This window comes from Chiloscyllium punctatum, chromosome 20, assembly GCF_047496795.1.
Source record: "Chiloscyllium punctatum isolate Juve2018m chromosome 20, sChiPun1.3, whole genome shotgun sequence".
Classification (NCBI taxonomy): domain Eukaryota; kingdom Metazoa; phylum Chordata; class Chondrichthyes; order Orectolobiformes; family Hemiscylliidae; genus Chiloscyllium; species Chiloscyllium punctatum.
Genome location: NC_092758.1, coordinates 81947852 through 81967066, shown reverse-complemented (window position 1 = coordinate 81967066; position 19215 = coordinate 81947852). Strand labels below are relative to the sequence as shown.

At 42.2% G+C, this 19215-nt stretch overlaps 1 protein-coding gene across 3 annotated transcripts in view; it reads right to left on the bottom strand.

Moving 5' to 3' along the window:
- adam19b (ADAM metallopeptidase domain 19b) overlaps window positions 1–19215 on the bottom strand; it is a 173958-nt gene that overhangs the window by 8233 nt on the left and 146510 nt on the right. For all 3 annotated transcript variants that reach the window (XM_072591126.1, XM_072591127.1, XM_072591129.1), the window contains 2 exons: window positions 7152–7412; window positions 1646–1758 (listed from right to left, as the gene is read on the bottom strand). In XM_072591126.1, coding sequence (XP_072447227.1) covers window positions 1646–1758; window positions 7152–7412 — 374 coding nt within the window. The remainder of the gene's footprint in view (window positions 1–1645; window positions 1759–7151; window positions 7413–19215) is intronic.

Genomic DNA, 19215 nt, shown 5'->3' with positions numbered 1-19215 from the left:
TCATCATGAGAGGCAATTTTGTTCATGCTAAGAAGATATCCTCAGTTGCAGCAATTATAGCTGAATTCATGATAGAGTTGTATCTCATTCAGAATTGCATGGTAAAACACTATGGACTATACCTTCCTATGGACAAACTGGAGAACAGAAGCGCCAGGATTGTCAAGATGGGAGCAGCCAACAGATCTTCCAGCTGGTGGTTTCCAGCAGACTTTCCAGTGGAATTGGGATTTGAGGTTAGGATCTTCAGGGATGGTGGAACTTTCACAGAAAAGTAAGAGCTGATTTTGGGGGAGAGGGATCTTGCAGGATGGGTGTTGTGAGGAGAGGGGCTGGGGGGAGGTTCGGAAGGGTAGGGGTTGCCAACCCCAATTCTATGTTGAGCTTCTTGATCAGAGCAGGTAGAGAAATCACACCCAACCCGCAACTGGCAACCTGCCCACTCAACAACTGGTTAACTGGTTGGGTAGGCCAGCTATATTCCCTATACCCCTGGAGCTGGAATAATTGCAGTCCAGACTGGAATAGAACTTGAAGTCATCATTCATTAATCATGCAAACGCCTTAATTAATTAAGGCGTTTAGCACACTTGCCTTCATTGCTCAGGTCTTTGAGTAGAGGACTTGTTGCATTATGTTGAGGTTGTGCAGGACATTGGTGAGGCCTATAGGAAGGATATTGTTAAACCGGAGAGGCTTCAGAAGAAACTTACCAGGATGTTGCCGGGAGTGGAGGGTTTGAGTTATGGGGAGGGGCTGGATAGACTGGGACTTTTCTCACTGCAATTAGGAGGTTGAGATGTGATCTTACACAGGTTTATAAAACCGCGAGGAGCATTCATAAAGTTAACGGCAGATGTCTTTTCCCTATGATGGGGGTTTCAAGACCAGGAGACATATTTTTAAGGTGAGAGGAGAAAGATTATAAAAACACATGAGGGGCCATTATTTTTCTTGGTGTGGTTCATCTGTGGAATGAACTTCCTCAGGGAAGTGGTGGATGTGGGTACAGTTACAACATTTAAAAGACATTTAGGGAAGTACATGAATAAGAAATGTTTGGAAGGATATGGACCAAGCGCAGGCATGTGAGACTAGTTTAGTTTGGGATTATAGTTGGCATGGACTAGTTGGACCAAAGGGTCTGTTTCCATGCTGTATGACTCTATAATTGGCAGAAGGGCAGAAACATGGAATCTGGGCTTCCTGCCCAGAACTTAAATCAGGCGGTGGGGATTTGAGGTTAGGATCTTCAGGGATGGTGGAACTTTCACAGAAAAGTAAGAGCTGATTTTGGGGGAGGGGGAATCTTGCAGGATGGGCGTTGTGAGGAGAGGGGCCGGGGGGGGGGATTCGGAGGGGCAGGGGTTGCCAACCCCAATTCGATGTTGAGCTTCTTGATCAGAGTAGGTTGAGAAATCACACCCAACCCGCAATTGGCAACCTGCCCACTCAACAACTGGTTAACTGGTTGGGTAGGCCAGCTATATTCCCTATACCCCTGGAGCTGGAATAATTGCAGTCCAGACTGGAATAGAATTCTGCTCCACCACCATGTCTCCTTATTAAATTCCCTTCCTGACCCTGGGCCCTCCAACTCTGACTTCCTTTCATATAAAGTAAGAAGTTATTTGGCCTTACTTACTTGTATGGTTTGGTTTCAAAATGAGCCACGTTGTCCTGTAGTTTCTCTTGAACAGTTCTATTATTCATCTGGAGGTTAGGGCTACTGTTTAACACTGCCACTCTCTGCAAAACCTTTCACCAAAGGAAAAAAAAAACACTTTTTTGTTACTTTGAACATCTGGTCTCTGATAACGCACGCAGTACTTTTAGTTTTAAAGCTGGATCAGCTGAGAAGAGAGAAAAAAACATAACAATGACAAATAAATAAGGAGGGATAATCATCAGAACCACCTTTTAATCAAACCAATGTCTGAACACATGTTTAGTTGGAAAGAAGCTTTTCATAGAGTCCCTACAAGTGCAGATAGAGGTCATTCAGCCCATCGAGTCTGCACCGACCCGCCGAAGACCATTCCATCCGGACCCAAACCCAATCCTATCCCTGTAGCCCTATATTTTCCACGGCTAACCCACCTAACCCACACACTATGGAGCAATTTAAAATGGCCAATCCACCTTAACCTGCAGATCTTTTGACTGTGGGAGGAAACCAGAGGATCCAGAAGAAATACATGCAGACACGGGGACAATGTGTAAACTCCGCACAGACAGTCGCCCAAGGCTGGAATTGAACCTGGGCTCCGTGAGGCAGCAGTGCTAACCACTGTTCTTCCATTTTTCACTAGAGTTTCTCTGCAATTTCACTGAAGAAAATTATCAGCAGGTGGTTCAGAGTACACTGAAACTGCGAAGTGAATTTTAAAAGTTTACTTTAGGGAATGTGGTCATCACTGGCTCATTTATTAAATGTCCATCCACAATTGCCAGAGGGCATTTTAAGAGTCAGCCACATTGCTGTGGACCTGGAGTCACATGTAAGCCAGACCAGGGAAGAACAGATGATTTCCTTCCCTCAAAGACTTTGGAGAATTAGATGGGTTTTGACAATAATCATTAATGGCTACGTGGCTGATTTTAATCCCAGCCTTCATTGAATTCAAATTTCATTGTTTGTCAAGACGAGATTCAAACCCATATTCCCAGAACATTAGTCTGCAGCTCCAGTTACTCGACCAGTGACATTCCCACTGTGCCACAGCCTTCCCTGAGTGAACTGAGATTTTTCAGGCTAATGGGTGAATCTCAAACCTTTCCCCATAAAATCAGAGACATTCCTGAACTATAGATTCTGGAGAGGCTGATGGAATGTGATGAACTATAGAATCCCTACAGTGTAGAAGCAGGCCATTCAACCCATCAAGTCCACAATGACCCTCCAAAGAGCATCCCACCCAGACCAACACCCCTACCTTATCCCTGTAACACTGCATTTCCAATGGCTTATCCACCTAGCCAGCACATCCCTGGATACTATGGGCAATTTAGAATGGTTAATTTTAAAAACTTGCACATCTTTGGACTGTGGGAGGAAGCTGGAGCATCCAGAGGAAACCCACGCAGACACAGGAAGAAAGTGCAAACTCCACACATTCCTGAGGATGGAATCGTACTGGGGTCCCTGGCGTTGTGAGACAGCAGCACCAACCCACTGCCCAAATCAGATAAAGAAGCACAGCAATGTGCTTAATTTATTTCTTCCTACCTGCTAATTAAAGGAAGTAACGTGCTTTTTGCATTCGGAATATTTTTCTGAAGTTTATACAGATCAGTATAGAATGAGGGATTCAAAGTTCCATGAAAAGCAGGAATTATGAGTTGGGATGGAATCCAAGTCACATTCCTGCTTCTATCTCCGGTTTACCAGGGAACACGGATTGATGGTTGGCAGGGGCCTGGAGAGGTCCACAGGTATGCCATCCAAACTGGCACACCTGTAGTGGGAATGGAGATACAAATGGGAGCCAGACTGACTCCGGAGCAAGCTAGATAAAAGGCTTACCTTCACTCCTGTCCATTCCTGTCGTACAAAATCTCAGAAAGATCTCAAAGATAAGTTAAAACCTAAATGTACAGATTTCATAGAATCTCTACAGCGTGGAAACAGGTCCTTCAGCCCTACAAGTCCACACTGACCCTCTGAAGAGTATCCCATCCAGACCCATTCCCCACCATCTACCTCTAACCTAACATCCCTGATCACTACAGGCAATTTAGCATGGCCAATTCACCTAACCTGCACATCTTTGGATTGTGGGAGGAAACCCACGCAGACACGGGGAGAATGTGCAAACTCCACACAGTCAATTGCCTGAGGCTGGAATCAAATCCAGGTCCCTGGCACTGTGTGGCAACAGTGAAAACCACTGAGCTATCGTGCCACCCTATAAATGATACCATTTTAGAATTAGAATCCCTACAGTGTGGAAACATGCCCTTCGGTCCAACAAGTCCACACTGAACCTCTGGAGATTAACCCAGCCAGACACATTCCCCTGCCCTATATTTACTCCTGACTTGTACATTTAACCTACACATCCCTGAACAATGTAGCAAGGCCAATTCACTTAACCTGCACACTTTTGGACTGTGGGAGGAAACCAGAGCACCAGAGGAAACCCACGCAGACACAGGGAGAATGTGCAAACTCCACATAGACAGTCACCCAAGGCTGAAATTGAACCTGGGTCCCTAGCACTGTGAGGCAACAATACTAACCAGTGAGCCACTATGCCACCTCACAGGAGCCCACACATCCTCCAGATAAACAGTATGACTCTGCAAAGCAGCGACGTAAATATTGTCAAGAGTCCAATTGTTTATTTGAAGGGTTTATAGAGTCTTGGAAGCAATCCAGTTTTTTAATGTGTCTATTAAGTAGTTAACAAGTGTTGATAAATATATTAAAAAGCTGGATTGCATCCAATGGCCCATTAATCCCTCAAATAAACAATGTGAGCTGAACTGTTAATCTCTGCAGTTGGCTAAACTAAAAACTTTAAAGCAATCACTTTATCCCTAAGAATTACTTACTCATAAAACTCCACCTGTCTCCCTCCAGCTGGTGTAAAAACTGGCAGCTGATAAACCCCACCTTGCAAAAATTTAAAAATTGTCCAGAGACAGCGTCTGGATGAAATTGTCACTCTGTAAATTTGCTTCCTAATAGGAGTGGGCGTGTTTCCTAGAACGTAGAACAATACAGCAAAGTACAGGCCCTTCAGCCCTCGACGTTGTGCCGACCTTTTATCCTACTCTAAGATCAGACTAACCTACGTACTGTTCATTTTACTATCATCCACGTGCCTATCCAAGAGTCAAATAAATGTCCCGAAGGTATCTAAGTCAACAGGTGTGTTGCTGGAAAAGCACAGCCAGTCAGGCAGCAGGCGAGGAGCAGGAGAGTCGACGTTTTGAGCATAAGCCCTTCATCAGGAATTTCACGTTCCATCATTCCACATTCCTGATGAAGAGCTTATGCTCAAAACGTCGACTCACCTGCTCCTCGGATGCTGCCTGACCTGCTGTGCTTTTCCAGCACCACACATTTTGGATCTGATCTCCAGCATCTGCAGTCCTCACTTTCTCCCTGATGTATCTCACTCTACTACCAATGCTGGCAGTGCGTTTCACGCACCCACCACTCTCTGTGTAAAGATGATTTGGAGATGCCCTGTGTTGGACAGGTGTTGTGTGATTTTTAACTCTGTGTAAAGAATCAACATCTGACATCTTCCCTAACCTATATCCGGCCTCAGGAAAATCAAGCAGGGTGGATAAAAAAGTGGGAATTTTTGGCTGTACCACGCAACAGTCGATTCATGAATATGTAAATAATTGAAAGAACTTCTGGGATTTACATAATAATGAATCGAAACTTGCAACCCATTCTAAAAGATCAAAGACAACAGCAATCTAGGATTGTTCAATATATTGCATCAGTTATATGACACTACCCTCTTTTGCTATGGATTATGTATCCTATGATTCTGCTCCACTAGCTATCTGACGAAGGAGCAGTTCTCCAAAAGCTAGTGCTTCCAAATAAACCTGTTGGACTATGACCTAATGTTGTGTGATTCTTAACTTTGTCCGTCCCAGTCCAACAGTGGCTCATCCACATCATGCATTAGGGGAGGAACAGTACCGATGTGCTGTTAAATTTTTATGTTCTTTATAACCACCGAGAGAAGATCAGCTGCTTTCTTATGCTATTATCCGGGCCCACTTTCAGGTTAGAGTTGAGACACATCTGGTTTCAACCCACTTTGTGCATGTTTTGCCAGAAAGACACCCATAGCCTTCTCTAAGATACTGAAAGCCTCAGTTTCCACACATGTTGTTTCACATCTTATCAGGGTTAGGCAATGACCTAGTGGTATTATCATGGACTACTGATCCAGAGGCCCAGATGATATTCTGGACACCTGGGTTCAAAGCCCAACACGGCAGATAGTGCAATTTGAATTCAATAAAAATTTGGAATTATGAGATTAATGAATGACCATGAATCTGTTGTTGATTGTTGGGAAAGCCCATGGACAGTGAAGAAGGTTACCTCAGATTACAACAGGGTCTTGATCAGATGGGCCAATGGGCTGAGAAGTGGCAGATGGAATTTAATTCAGATAAATGCGAGGTGCTGCATTTTGGGAAAGCAAATCTTCGCAGGACTTATACACTTCATGGTAAGGTCCTAGGGAGTGTTGCTGAACAAAGAGACCTTGGAGTGCAGGTTCATAGCTCCTTGAAAGTGGAGTCACAGGTAGATAGGATAGTGAAGAAGGCATTTGGTGTGCTTTCCTTTATTGGTCAGAGTATTGAGTACAGGAGTTGGGAGGTCATATTGTGGCTGTACAGGTCATTGGTTAGGCCACTGTTGGAATATTGCATGCAATTCTGGTCTCCTTCCCATTGGAAAGATGTTGTGAAACTTGAAAGGGTTCAGAAAAGATTTACATGGATGTTGCCAGGGTTGGAGGATTTGAGCTATAGGGAGAGGCTGAACAGGCTAGGGCTGTTTTCCCTGGAGTGTCGGAGGCTGAGGGGTGACCTTATAGAGGTTTACAAAATTATGAGGGGCATGGATAGGATAAACAGACAAAGTCTTTTCCCTGGGGTCAGGGAGTCCAGAACTAGAGGGCATAGGTTTAGAGTGAGAGGGGAAAGATATAAAAGAGACTTAAGGGGCAACTTTTTCACACAGAAGGTGGTATGTGAATGGAATGAGCTGCCAGAGGAAGTGGTGGAAACTGGTATAATTGCAAAATTTAAAAGGCATTTGGATGGGTATATGAATAGGAAGGGTTTGAAGGGATATGGGCCAGGTGCTGGCAGGTGGGACTAGATTGGGTTGGGATATCTGGTCGGCATGGATGGGTTGGACCGAAGGGTGTGTTTCCATGCTGTACATCTCTATGACTCTAAGTTCACTAATGTCTTGGAGGGAAAGAAACTGCCATACTTACCTGGTGTGGCCTACATGTGACTTCACACCCACGACATGTGATTGACTCTTAACTGTCCCTCTGGGTAATTAGGGATGAGCAATAAACGCTGGCCTAGCCAGTAACACTCTCATCCTGTGCATGAATGAATAATAAATACGGTAAGTATTAAATATGTACCTTTGAAGTCTTTGGGAGTGGATCCGCTGGCAAAGGTCTATTCGGTGGTGTTTGTTTTAAGGGTTTAATATTGGCATATTCTAAAGATGCTGGAGACTGAACCCGTACTGCAATAGGGATGGGCACTCTGCTGTCCTGCTGATCGCCACTGGTTGGAGAGGTAGGCCGAAGGCTTGGTAGTATTAAAACAGGACGCTGAGAATGAAAAGAGTGAGGTAATACTGGTTTTTGAGGCAGTGCAGGACTCTGCTGTTGTCCACTCTGGAAAAAAAAGAAAGAAAATTAAGAGTTATTTTTGTCTTCTCCACATCCTTTCTTCCCCTGTCCAAATGTACTCACCTCTGCATACTCCTGTTCTAGCAACCAGTGATATAGCACTGAAAGTTCTATTCTGAATGCTGGTGGAGATCAGTTCAGTTCTGTTATGTCCAACTGCCTTCCAGTAATTCACCGAAGAGATTATTCTCACTGTGTGAGAAATGATGGTTTATCTAGGAGTGATGTTGCCTAAACTTGATGGAGGGAAGCTTATGGGTTTAAAATAGCTGTACAATGATAACCATAGTTAATATATAATCATAGAATTTTACACTACAGAGGGAGGCTATTTGACACATAATTGAAAGAGCTGCTCAGCTAGTCCCATTCTCCAGCATTATCTTTGTAAACATCTAAGTTTATCATTTTCAATACAAGAACAGAGAGTTAATACTGCCAAGTAGGATTAAGACCAGAAATGGACCAAAAAGAGCTCAAGTTGTACAAGACATTGGTGAGACCTCTTCTGTATTACTGTGTCCAGTTCTGGTCACACAATTACAGGAAGGATATTATCAAGCTGGAGAGGGTTCGGAAGAGATTTCGCAGGATGTTGCCATGGATGGAAGGTTTGAGTTATAAGGAAAGACTGGATAGGCTGGGGCATTTTTCACTGGTGCTTAGGCGGTTGACCCGATAGCTTATAGAATAATGAGAGGTATAGATAAAGTTGATGGTAGTCATCTTTTCCCTAAGATGAGGAATTTCAAGAGTAGGGGGCACATTTTTAAGGTGAGAGGAGAGAGATTTAAAAAAGACATGAGCCAAATTTTTTACACAGAGGGTGGTTCAAGTGTGGAATGAACTTCCTGAGGAAGTGGTGGATGCGAGTAAAATTACAATGTTTAAAAGGAATTGTATAGACACATGAATAGGGAAGGTTTGGAGGGATATGAGTCAGGAGCAGGCAGATGGGACTAGTTTAGTTTGGGATTCCATTCGGCACGGACTGTTTGGACCGAAGGGTCAGTGTCTGTGCTGAATGACTCTAAAACTCTAGGACAATTCCTAGGATATAGAATTGCTTTAAAATTAAGTAATAAGTATGAAGCAGAACAGATAATGCACTAATATATTCATTGGGTCTTATTGTGAATGTTGTTATTAATCCTCACCATAATAAAAAGCCTACATATTTCTGACAACATTCTAATAGCTTTGAATGGTGATTTCAATTTAAGAACGAACAAAATTCTTGAACAGGCAAGTTTTAATAGCAGAGAGTTCAATTTCCAGAGGACAATTTCAACAATGATCTCCAGAGTGTTGAAATCGGAATTCAGAAGAGACAGAATTATTGCTGGAAATACTGATGTTTCTTTGTCAGATTTCTCTAATTCTTTCTTAAATGAAGGAAGATTTGACATCAGAGAAAGTTACTTAAAGTATACTAGAAACAAAACCAGAAAGACTATAGACAAATCCTGACAGGTGAACAGCAAGACAACCACAGAGATTGTCTACTTTATAAAACATGTAACAGCGGTGATGGGCTGAAGGGTCTTTCTGTGCTGTAGATCTCTGTACTCTGTGAAGAGACATGTGAGAATCCAACCCAGAGAAAATCCAAACAGCAGATGCTAAGACTGTCAGCACTTTGGAACAACAAGGCCTCACAAGCATAGACATTACCCTACCGTGACCAAGAATACTAAATTTGTCAAACTGCAGGCCATTTCCAAAAGGTGTGCAGAAGCAAGACACAGTTTCATTATAGCAAACAGCCAAATGCTGAAACATAGAACAAGGTCAGTGTGGTTGCACCACTTCCTTTAGAAGATAGCTGTATTAAGTGATATACCTCCATTGGAAAAGGAGGCATTCCTAGGAGAGCTTGTTGATCCAGGATTTCAGATTCCACAGAATCCATTTATGTCAATGGCAAGTTACTTTTAAGCTCAGTACAGGTGCGAACTGGTATCAAATCAGTTACCTTGGCTGAGAAATCAGAAGTCCCAGCTGAAAGAGATGAGAAAACATGGCACCAGTGGAATAACTGTTATTATCATAGACTGCAGCTCAAAACATATAAGCAGGAAGTGCTTGCCTAATTCACAATCAACACTATTCACCTTGAGCCTCCATGGATGCATTGACCACAATATCCTTAAGGTAGCTACAGGATGTCAACTACCTCCCAGACAACAACTGGTCCAGGAGTAAACGGTTTTCAGCCAACAGATCAAGGGTCCAACTGGTAGATGATTTCATTGGGCTTCCTAGACTCATCGTGCAACCCTGTTGAGGTCACCAATATTGACATTAGGGAACTATTCCACACTGTGAGGGTTGGATTGAGTAGATAGGGGGAAGTTCTCCCCACTCAGAAAAGGATCAAGAATGAGAATGGCACGGATATAAAGAAGCAAATTTGATATGAGATTTTATTTTACACAGAGTGTAGTCAGAGTATGGAATGCACAGCATGGAAGTGGAAGCAGGTACAATTGAGGAATTTAAGAGGGCAGTAGATGATCACACTCAACTGACTTCTCATTATCCAGCACCTACTCGACCTGGAGTGTTTCAGTTGATCAAGTTTTTTGATTGAATCAAGAGGTTCACATAATCAATGTGAAAACTAACTAATATAAACCTAATGCAGAGGTCTGCGCATCACTGTTCTACTTCATTTATAGAGTGAATTACTTAACTAATAATGCAACTTTGCCTTAAATAAAACTTACCAACAGAGAGCCTTCTCACTCACACCCTCAATTGACTACTCGGTCATCATAGAGTCATAGAGATGTACAGAATGGAAACAGACCCTTCTGTCCAACCCATCCACGCCGACCAGATATCCCAACCCAATCTGATCCCACCTGCCAGCACCCGGCCCATATCCCTCCAAACCCTTCCTATTCATATACCCATAATGTTGCAATTGTACCAGCCTCCACCACATCCTCTGGCAGCTCATTCCATGCACATACCACCCTCTGCGTGAAAAAGTTGCCCCTTAGGTCTCTTTTATATCTTTCCCCTCTTACCCTAAACCTATGCCCTCTAGTTCTGGACTCCCTGACCCCAGGGAAAAGACTTTGCCTATTTCCCCTATCCATGCCCCTCATAATTTTGTAAACCTCTATAAGATCACCCCTCAGCCTCCGACGCTCCAGGGAAAACAGCCCCAGCCTGTTCAGCCTCTCCCTGTAGCTCAAATCCTCCAACCCTGGCAACATCCTTGTGAATCTTTTCTGAACTCTTTCAAGTTTCACAACATCTTCCCGATAGGAAGGAGACCAGAATTGCATGCAATATTCCAACAGTGGCCTAACCAATGTTCTGTACAGCCACAACATGACCTCCCAACTCCTGTACTCAATACTCTGACCAATAAAGGAAAGCATACTAAACGCCTTCTTCACTATCCTATCTACCTGCAACTCCACTTTCAAGGAGCTATGAACCTGCACTCCAAGGTCTCTTTGTTCAGCAACACTCCCTAGGATCTTAGCATTAAGTGTATAAGTCCTGCGAAGACGTGCTTTCCCAAAATGCAGCACCTCGCATTTATCTGAATTAAACTCCATCTGCCACTTCTCAGCCCATTGGCCCATTTGGTCCAGATCCTGTTTTAATCTGAGGTAAACCTCCTCGCTGTCCACTACACCTCCAATTTTGGTGTCATCTGCAAACTTACTGACTTTTCGTCTTATGCTCGCATCAAAATCATTTATGTAAATGACAAAAAGTAGAGGACCCAGCACCCATCCTTGTGGCACTCCACTGATCACAGGCCTCCAGTCTGAAAAACAACCCTCCACCACCACCTTCTGTCTTCTACCTCTGAGCCAGTTCTGTATCCAAATGGCTAGTTCTCCCTATTTTCCATGAGATCTAACCTTGCTAATCAGTCTCCCATGGGGAACCTTGTCGAACGCCTTATTGAAGTCACGGAGATCATAATTATACAGTAAAATTCCAGTACTTGAATTATATAACGTTTGCCCAGTTTATAGAGAGCGCTTGTTCATAAGTTGCCGGTTAAAACAAAGTTTGCTACAAATAGACAGAATGTACAAGGGTATGTGGGAAAGACCAGAGAATGGGACGAAGACATGTGGAGAGTCAGTGCAGATGCAAATGGGTGACATAGCCTCGTTCTGTGTCATGACATTTTTCTGTGAGTTTGTGATTCTGTTAACAAGAAGGAATGCTTTTGAGGGCAAGTGGAAATGTTCATTCATGTGCCTTCTGAAGCAGAACAATCGATGCCAGGTACAAAGATAATGCTGCATGTGCAGCAATCTTCCAATAACAAGACTGAGGATATGAAAAAGATTAGTTTACCACTAGAACACCCACACAAGGTGGCTGATGACATCCAACCTGCTCAGTAAATTGAAGTGCGGAATTCCTACAGTGTGGAAGCAAGCCATTTGGCCCATCGAGTCCACACTAACCCTCTAAAGAGCATCCCACCAAGACCCCCCATAACCATGCATTTTCCCATGGCTAACCCCCCTAGCCTGCACATTACAAGGTACTTTAGCACAGTCATTCCACCTAATCTACACATCTTTGGACTGTGGGAGGAAACCAGAGCACCCAGAAGAAACCCACGCATAATACTCAACAGTTACCTGAGGGTAGAATCGAACCCAGGGCCTTGCTGTTATGAGGCAGCAGTGCTAGCCACTGTACCACCTCGAGTAGGGCACTTGCATGCTTCAACAGAACTGTATCCGCAGATTGAGAGTAAATATTTGTTTGAAGAAATTGGAGATAAACCACATGTGACTCCATGAAAACCACACCAATGTCCACAGATTTCAGGAAATGGTTAAAAAGGAAAAAGGACTACAAGTTCCAGTCAGAAAGATCTTATCTGATCGAGAAATCCAGGATGCTCCAAGAAAGAAAGTATTTGTTTCAACAGAGCAACTGCCGTTCATGAGATTTTAGGTTCCCCAGGGGATTCTAAGTGGAAATGACCTGAGTTAAGAGAGATGGACCTCTCTGTAAAGAGAATTCAGATTAAAGGTCCTCCAGCTAAGGTAATGGACAAGTTGACCAGGAATGACTAGCACTGCGGTGACATGGTGGGTCAGTGGTTCGCACTGCTGCCTCAGAGCACCAGGGGCCTAGATTCAATTCCAGCTCCACCCATCCTGATGACAGCACAGTCTTTGAGTGCAGAAAGTTGGGGGATTTACATGAGTTCCTCAATGAAGCAGATGTGTTTCTCACTACTCCTAATAGCCTTTAGGAGTAATTATTTCTGTAACCTGTTCCTATATTAACTTACATTGTCGTTTAGACAAATGCCTCTTCTGTTAAGGCTCATCAGTGATCAATCTTTTCATGTTAGTCAGGGCTCCCTGATAAAACCAGATTAACAGCCTCAATCTACATACTATGATGTCCAGTGAGCTGACTGAACTCACTACATTGTGTTCTACCACTGATAACTAGACCAACCTTTAAACTCAGTTTAGAAAGGAGGACACAATTCTTATTTGCTCCACATGTGAGGTACTGGATGATTAGAAAATATTTAGGAAGAAGGATTGGTAACAGCAAAGAACCCAAACCAGAGAATATGACATCAGTTATCACAAACAAGACAGATGAAGAGACTCTAGAATCCTCGGAGATAGGTTATGATAGGTAGTTCTTCCGTAACATGATGGTTACGTTCTCGTGCAACTCCTTCTTAGAGAAAAATCGCGCTTTAGAAATAGTGCTTAAAGTGTTGCCGATGTAGTTGCATTACAGCCAACACATTTTAATCAGGGAAAATCTCCATTAAATATGTTTTATAATTTTTCTGTTTAGAAATAGTTTTTTATTATATTGATGTGAGTGTCTTAAAGAGCCTCTATTTTTGTGAATTTTATATGTTCTATGCTCGGGATGTTTTGGATGGGGTTTCTTCTCCCGAGGGGTCTCGGACTTGCCCGGACAATTATGGTTAGTCATTCGATTAAATGGTGCACCTGGAATGTCAAGGGGAGTAATTCACCAATCAAAAGGAAGAAAATATTATCAAACCTCAAGAAAGAAAGGGTTGATATAGCTCTCCTACAGGAGACACATTTATTGGATAAAGAACACTTGAAATTACGACAGAGTGGATTTGATCAGGTCTTCTTTTCTTGCTTCAGCTCAGAAAGTAGGGGAGTTGTCATCCTTACTCGGAAGAATCTCCCTTTCAAAATCCTAAATCAGATAAAAGATGAATCTGGACAATATATTCTAATTAAAGCCCTTATAAATGGAGAGGAATATGGGATCTTAAATCCGTATTGTCCCCCGGCACATCCTTTTCAATTTATAAAGAAGCCTTCTCCAAATTGATGGTTCTTGGTGTTCGTCATACAATTATAGGGGGAGACTTTAATTATATTATGGACCCGGGAATAGATAGGATTCCCAAGAGTACTGCAGGAGTATCCCCTAGATCCAGACAATTGGTGGATTTGAACAAAGAATTAGGACCAGTAGATGTGTGGAGATGCCTTCACCCACAGGGCAGAGATTTTTCTTTTTACTCCAGTCCACATAAATGACACACCACAATTGATATGTCTTTTGCCCCTTCGATTTTTTAAAATTCCATATCATCCTGTAAAATAGGTAGTATAATAATTTCTGATCACGCTGCTGTATATATGGAAATCAAGGCGAGGAACAATGAGACATCCCCCCGGCATTGGTGTATGGATTCCTTCCTGATGAAAGATATTAAATTTGTAAAGTACATCTCTCAAGAATTTAAAACTTTTTTGGAAATCAATTCAGGTACGGCCAGCAACCTATCAATGATGTGGGAGACCATCAAAGCTTACGTGTGAGGTTTGATCATTTTGTACTCGGCAACCCAGAAAAAATTAAAGGGAGAACAACAGCATCTGCTTGAAGCTCGCTTAAAAGCGGCTGAAACAGCATATGCTAACAGACCTTCTCTTATCAAATTACGGCCCTTAGGACAGCTCTAAACACCACACGTACCCAAACGGCCAAGAGGGAAATATTATTTGCAAAACAAAGGTTATATGAATTTGGCGATAAACCTGGTAGATACTTAACATTTCTTGCAAAGAAAAAAAAGGCCCCTCAAAATATCACGTCTATCAAGGAAAGTGCGGGTACTCTGACTCACGATCACAGAAGGATTAATGCAATCTACAGAAAATTTTATTCTGATTTATATAAATCGCAGGATTGCGAAGATAGAGCTAGGAGGATGCAGTCATTTTTTAAAAACTTGACCTTTCCAGACCTAACCCCAGAACAGGTATTGGTCCTGAATGTTCCCCTAACAATCCAAGAAATACTTGACGCAATCAGGCAACTTCAGAGCAGTAAGGCACCTGGCCCAGATGGATTTCAAGCTGAATTCTACAAAGAATTTACAGGAATTCTGGCTGGCCTACTTATGGACATGTATAACTACTTATACAGTCAGGGCTGTCTCCCGCCTTCACTGAAAGAGGCAAATATCTCTCTTATTCTCAAAAAAAGAAAGGACCCAGAAGATTGCATGTCATACAGACCAATATCCTTGCAAAATGTAGATCTTAAAATCATTTCTAAAACGTTAGCATGGAGGCTAGAAAGGATATTGCCATACATCATAAAGGAGGATCAGATGGGGTTTATTAAGGGCAGTAGATCATCCAATAAGGTTAGAAGGGTTTTGAATGTGATTCAAGCCTGCCATCAGGGAAAGATACCAGGAGTAGTAGTCTCATTAGACGCGGAAAAGGCATTCGACAGGGTTGAATGGTCATACCTGTTTTACACATTGGAAAGGTTTGGCGTTGGAAAGGTGTTTACCAAATGGGTTTCAACACTGTATAATGATCCCAAAGCAGTTGTGATCACCAATGGATTAGGTTCGGATAGCTTCAGTATGGGTAGGGGCTGCCATCAGGGATGTCCTCTCTCACCATTGCTATTTACGCTATTAATTGAGCCACTAGCAGAAACTATACGGGCTGACTCTAATATAACAGTCCTGAGGATTGGTACAGGTAAACATAAAATTACCCTTTATGCAGATGATATTCTCCTATCTCTTAGTAATCCTTTGATGTCCGTGCCTCGCTTAATCCAAGTTATTAATACATTTAGTGCATTTTCAGGCTACAAAATTAATTTTTCAAAATCAGAGGCTATGCCAATGGGTGACCTCACTAGTATATCCCACCTATCGGACGGATCCCACTTTCCCTTTCGGTGGTCCCTGGAGGGTTTCTTATATTTAGGCATTTTTATCACCCCAGTACTTGGCCAGCTATACAATGCTAACTTTGTGCATTTACTAGAGAGGGTAAGGCAGGACCTCCAACGATAGGGAGACCTTCCAATTTCCTGGTTAGGCAGAATAGCACTAATTAAAATGAATGTCCTGCCCTGTCTCCTATACCCTATGAGAATGCTCCCGGTGATGCTGCCAGGTTGGTACTATGCAAATTGTAAGGCTGGCTGGGATCTGGATTCCTTCATCTGGAATCATAGACAGCCCCTCATTAAGCTGAGGAAGGTACAACTTCCACAGGCAAGGGGAGGACTGGATTTTCCAGATTTTAGGAAATATCAGTTAAGTTCCCTATTAAGCTACATAGCTGATTGGGTCTTCAAAGTTTGGGAGAAGATTTGTAGCTCGGGTGCTCGTTGTTGTGGTTCTGTTCGCCGAGCTGGGAATTTGTCTTGCAAACGTTTTGTCCCCTGTCTATAATTATAAATGCCGGAGGAAACATCACAGAAGCGCTTCACAGGAGGCTCCCAAGCACTGAGGATGTCACCTAGACAGGGGACGAAATGATTGGGTCTTGTCTGACCCACAATCAATCTGGCTGGACATCGAGGCTTCTCAAGTAAAATGCCCACTTATTAACATCTTATTTTCAGACAAGAGGAAAATCATTACGGGCCACTGTAAAAGCCCTATAATAATAAATATAATTAAAGCTTGGAATATAATGCAGCAAAATGAGGGCAATTCACATAAAACATCCCCCTACACTCCAATAGTGGGGGCATGGGGGTTTCAACCGGGGCTTACAGATGCCACATTCAGGAGATCTAGGGGTTTCTCCTGTTTAGGGATCTGTTTAAGGAAGGGGCCCTGATGTCTTTTGAACAGCTGCATCAGAAATTTGGATTACCTAATGGTGATCTCTTTCGACACTTCCAAATTTGAGATTACATACAGAAGAAGACTACGCTATTAGATAGTCTTTATAAATCAGACAGAGAACGTAGAGTGTTATGGCCAAAGGGGGTACCTTCGGTCAGCACTCCTTATCATTTATTACATGATGAAGTATCGGAAGATCTGGACAATCTGCTTAAAACATGGGATCAGGATTTGGGGCTGGAAATCTCTGTAGAAATTTGGAATGACATTTGGGAAAATGCCAGAAAAATCTCCATCTTCAACAGACCCAGGCCATTCAGTTGAAGATACTTCACAGGACCCATATAGCACCGGACTGATTGGCAAAATTTAAGGCAAGAGCATCTCCAATGTGTCCCAAATGTAAAATAGAGGTGGGCACTCTTGTACACTGCTTATGGACTTGTCATAAGATCCATAAATATTGGACTAAAGTAGCAAATGCCTTGACAGAAATCTTGGGAACGGAAATTAGAGTGGATCCAGTATCTCTTGTTTTGTGCTTTTCGAGTTTACCTTCCCTGGATGTGCGACGGGAAGAGATTATTTTCCATTCTCTCTTTCTGTGCAAGGAAAAATATTTTGGTGAACTGGGTGGCTGAGGGCCCTCCTGGACTTTCGAATTGGCACAGAATAATCATGGAATGTATCCCCCCTGATTTCCTTACTAATATGGTGCACCAAAAAACCAAATTATTCCATAAAATATGGCAGCCCTACTTGAATTACATAGATACAGATATTTCGGCCATTCTATTAAGGGCATTTATCTAATTGAGACAATGACCCTGGCTGATCTGGGGCCCTTTGGGAGAGGAATCCTGAATGAATACGGGCTTTGTTACGATCTGATGTTAACACATTCCGAGCATGTACTTTACTACTCAATTTCTGTGTTATCCATCGTTTTTTTCTTTTCTTGAGTAATGTAAGAGATTTAATCATACACTCTGGTTAGTAGGTTAGATTAGTAGTTAGTTGTGTTTTGTCTTTTTTTTCTTTTCGGTATCTCTCCTTTTGTTTGGCAGAGTTTGGCTATTATTTATTTAAGATTTAGTTGTATATCAATGTTTATACTTGGGTTTTTTTTATTTGTAAGCTTGTAAAAGCGTGTTAAATTTTCAATAAAAATATCTATTAAAAAAAAAGTGATGGCCCTAAAATGTGGTTCAAATGTAAGGTGACAGAGAGCCAGTGGAATTAGCTTTAAAGTTAAAAAATCACACAACATCAGGTTATAGTCCAGCAGGTTTATTTGGAAGTACCAGCTTTCACACCTCCACATCTTAGCTTTAAAGATCTAGAGGGAAGTTAGCAGAAGGAAATTGTAGATGCTCTGGCTATTTTGTGAGCTTAATGTGGAAATTAATTTTGGCAGTGGACTGGAAAGTGATTAATTTAACTAGCCTCTTAACAATAGAGGAAATGCCAGGAATTTATGGGCCAATTAGGTTTAGCTGCATCTAATTACTTGAGTCTATAATTTAGGATTAAAGCATGTCACTCCTGGAGAAAATGGGAAATAATTGGGGCAGTTGGCAAAGATTTTCAAAGGCAGGTTGAGTTTAGTCAGTTGTATATATCTCTTATAGAATTATACAAATGGAATCATAGAGTTATAGAGTCATACAGCACAGAAAAAGATCATTCCGTCCAATTCGTCCATGCCAACCAAGTTTCCCAAACGAAACTAGTCCTATTTGCCTGCATTTGATCCATATCCCTCTAAAATTTTCTTGTTCATGTACTTGTCAAAATGTTTTTTAAATGTTGTAACTATACCGGCATTTACCACTTCCTCTGGCAGTTCATTCCAAATATGAACCACCCTCTGTGAAAAGAGTGCCCCTCGGGTCCCATTTACACCTTTTGCCTCTTACCTTAAAAGATAAGCTCTCTGGTTTTGAATTCCTCTACCCTGGGAAAAAGGTATTATGGACCAGGTCAGACCCCCTTAAGAAGGTAGCCTAGACTCTAACTTTTCATTATGTTAAAGGTAGATGTGAAGTGGATATTCCAGGTGTGATGCAGCTGGTCAAGCCACTCAGCTTTAAGCAAAACAGAATTTATTTAAACACTACATTTGAAACATGAACAAAAGAAAGCAGAATTTAGAAGAACTTACCTATTTGATAACTCGCCTGAATAAATACAGCAAAACTAATTAACTGTTCTGATCGAGTAACATCCTATAAACACACATGTCTTGGCAAAAAGGTAAATTCAAACAGAGATTCTTACAGGCAGGAGGGAACAATATCCACTGTATCTATGTCCCTCATGATTTTATAAAACTTTATAAGGTTACCCCTCAGCCTCCTACTCGCCAGTGAAAAGAAATCCCAGCATATTCAGCCTCTCCTTATAATTCAAACTCTCCAATGCTGGTAACATTCTCGTAAATCTTTTCTGCGCTGTCTCCAATTTAATAGTATTCTTCCTATGGCAGGGTGACCAGAACAGTACACAGTTCTCCAAAAGTAGTCTCAGTAATGTTCTGTACAATCCCAACTCCTATACTCAATGGTCTGAGCAATGAAGGCAAGTGTGAAAAATGTGGTTTAAGTGGACTTTGAAAAGAATGGGATAGGAAACAATTAGGACAGAGACAAG